General features: G+C 45.2%; 1 protein-coding gene across 1 annotated transcript in view; it reads right to left on the bottom strand.

The window, feature by feature from the left end:
• Positions 1 to 196, bottom strand: part of VOLCADRAFT_71183 (uncharacterized protein) — a gene marked incomplete at both ends in the record, with an annotated part of 8,870 nt that extends 8,674 nt beyond the window's left edge. Inside the window, one exon of the mRNA XM_002959427.1 lies at positions 149 to 196. Coding sequence (XP_002959473.1) covers positions 149 to 196 — 48 coding nt within the window. The remainder of the gene's footprint in view (positions 1 to 148) is intronic.
• Positions 197 to 571: the final 375 nt, after the last annotated feature.

Here is a 571-nt window from a genome sequence, read left to right as displayed (position 1 = left end):
CAACTATTATGATGATAATTTCTTGAGGGGATCGGGAAAGATATGGCGCATCATAGAAACATCCACTTACAAGCAAGGAGATAGATAGAGTCGACTCTATCAAACAACCTCATGGCTGTAATTATGAACCACATGAATGATGATATACGTAATAATATATCATTAACCATAAACACACATATACAATAATATGTAATAACTCATTATATACCTGGTATATATACCTGGTATCGCTACCCCGCTGTACTATCTAGCTAGTTATTATATGTATGTTATTACAGGGTGGTTAACTTCGCCAGCGGCCCCCTTTCCCGGGGCAGTCCCTGCTCTCCCCTGCTAGAGGGGCACCCTAATCCGTCACCCCATCCGACTTCAGAATGTATTCGTTGGGTTCGGCAACTCACCACCAGCATCCAACCAAATCTAGCGGATCAACGGCGCATCAACTTAGTTCCTGGTCAGCTCGCAAGTTGATATTATCACGTCCTACACCGTCCATATGATGGGGGGCCACCTCCCATTTCATCACTCCTCAAATACCCGAGGAGCTGGCAGGCGGATTTGAACCCGG

Source organism: Volvox carteri (genome assembly GCF_000143455.1).
Source record: "Volvox carteri f. nagariensis unplaced genomic scaffold VOLCAscaffold_241, whole genome shotgun sequence".
In the NCBI taxonomy this organism is placed as follows: domain Eukaryota; kingdom Viridiplantae; phylum Chlorophyta; class Chlorophyceae; order Chlamydomonadales; family Volvocaceae; genus Volvox; species Volvox carteri.
Note: the sequence above shows the minus strand (reverse complement) of the source record. Positions and strands in the feature narration are given on the sequence as shown.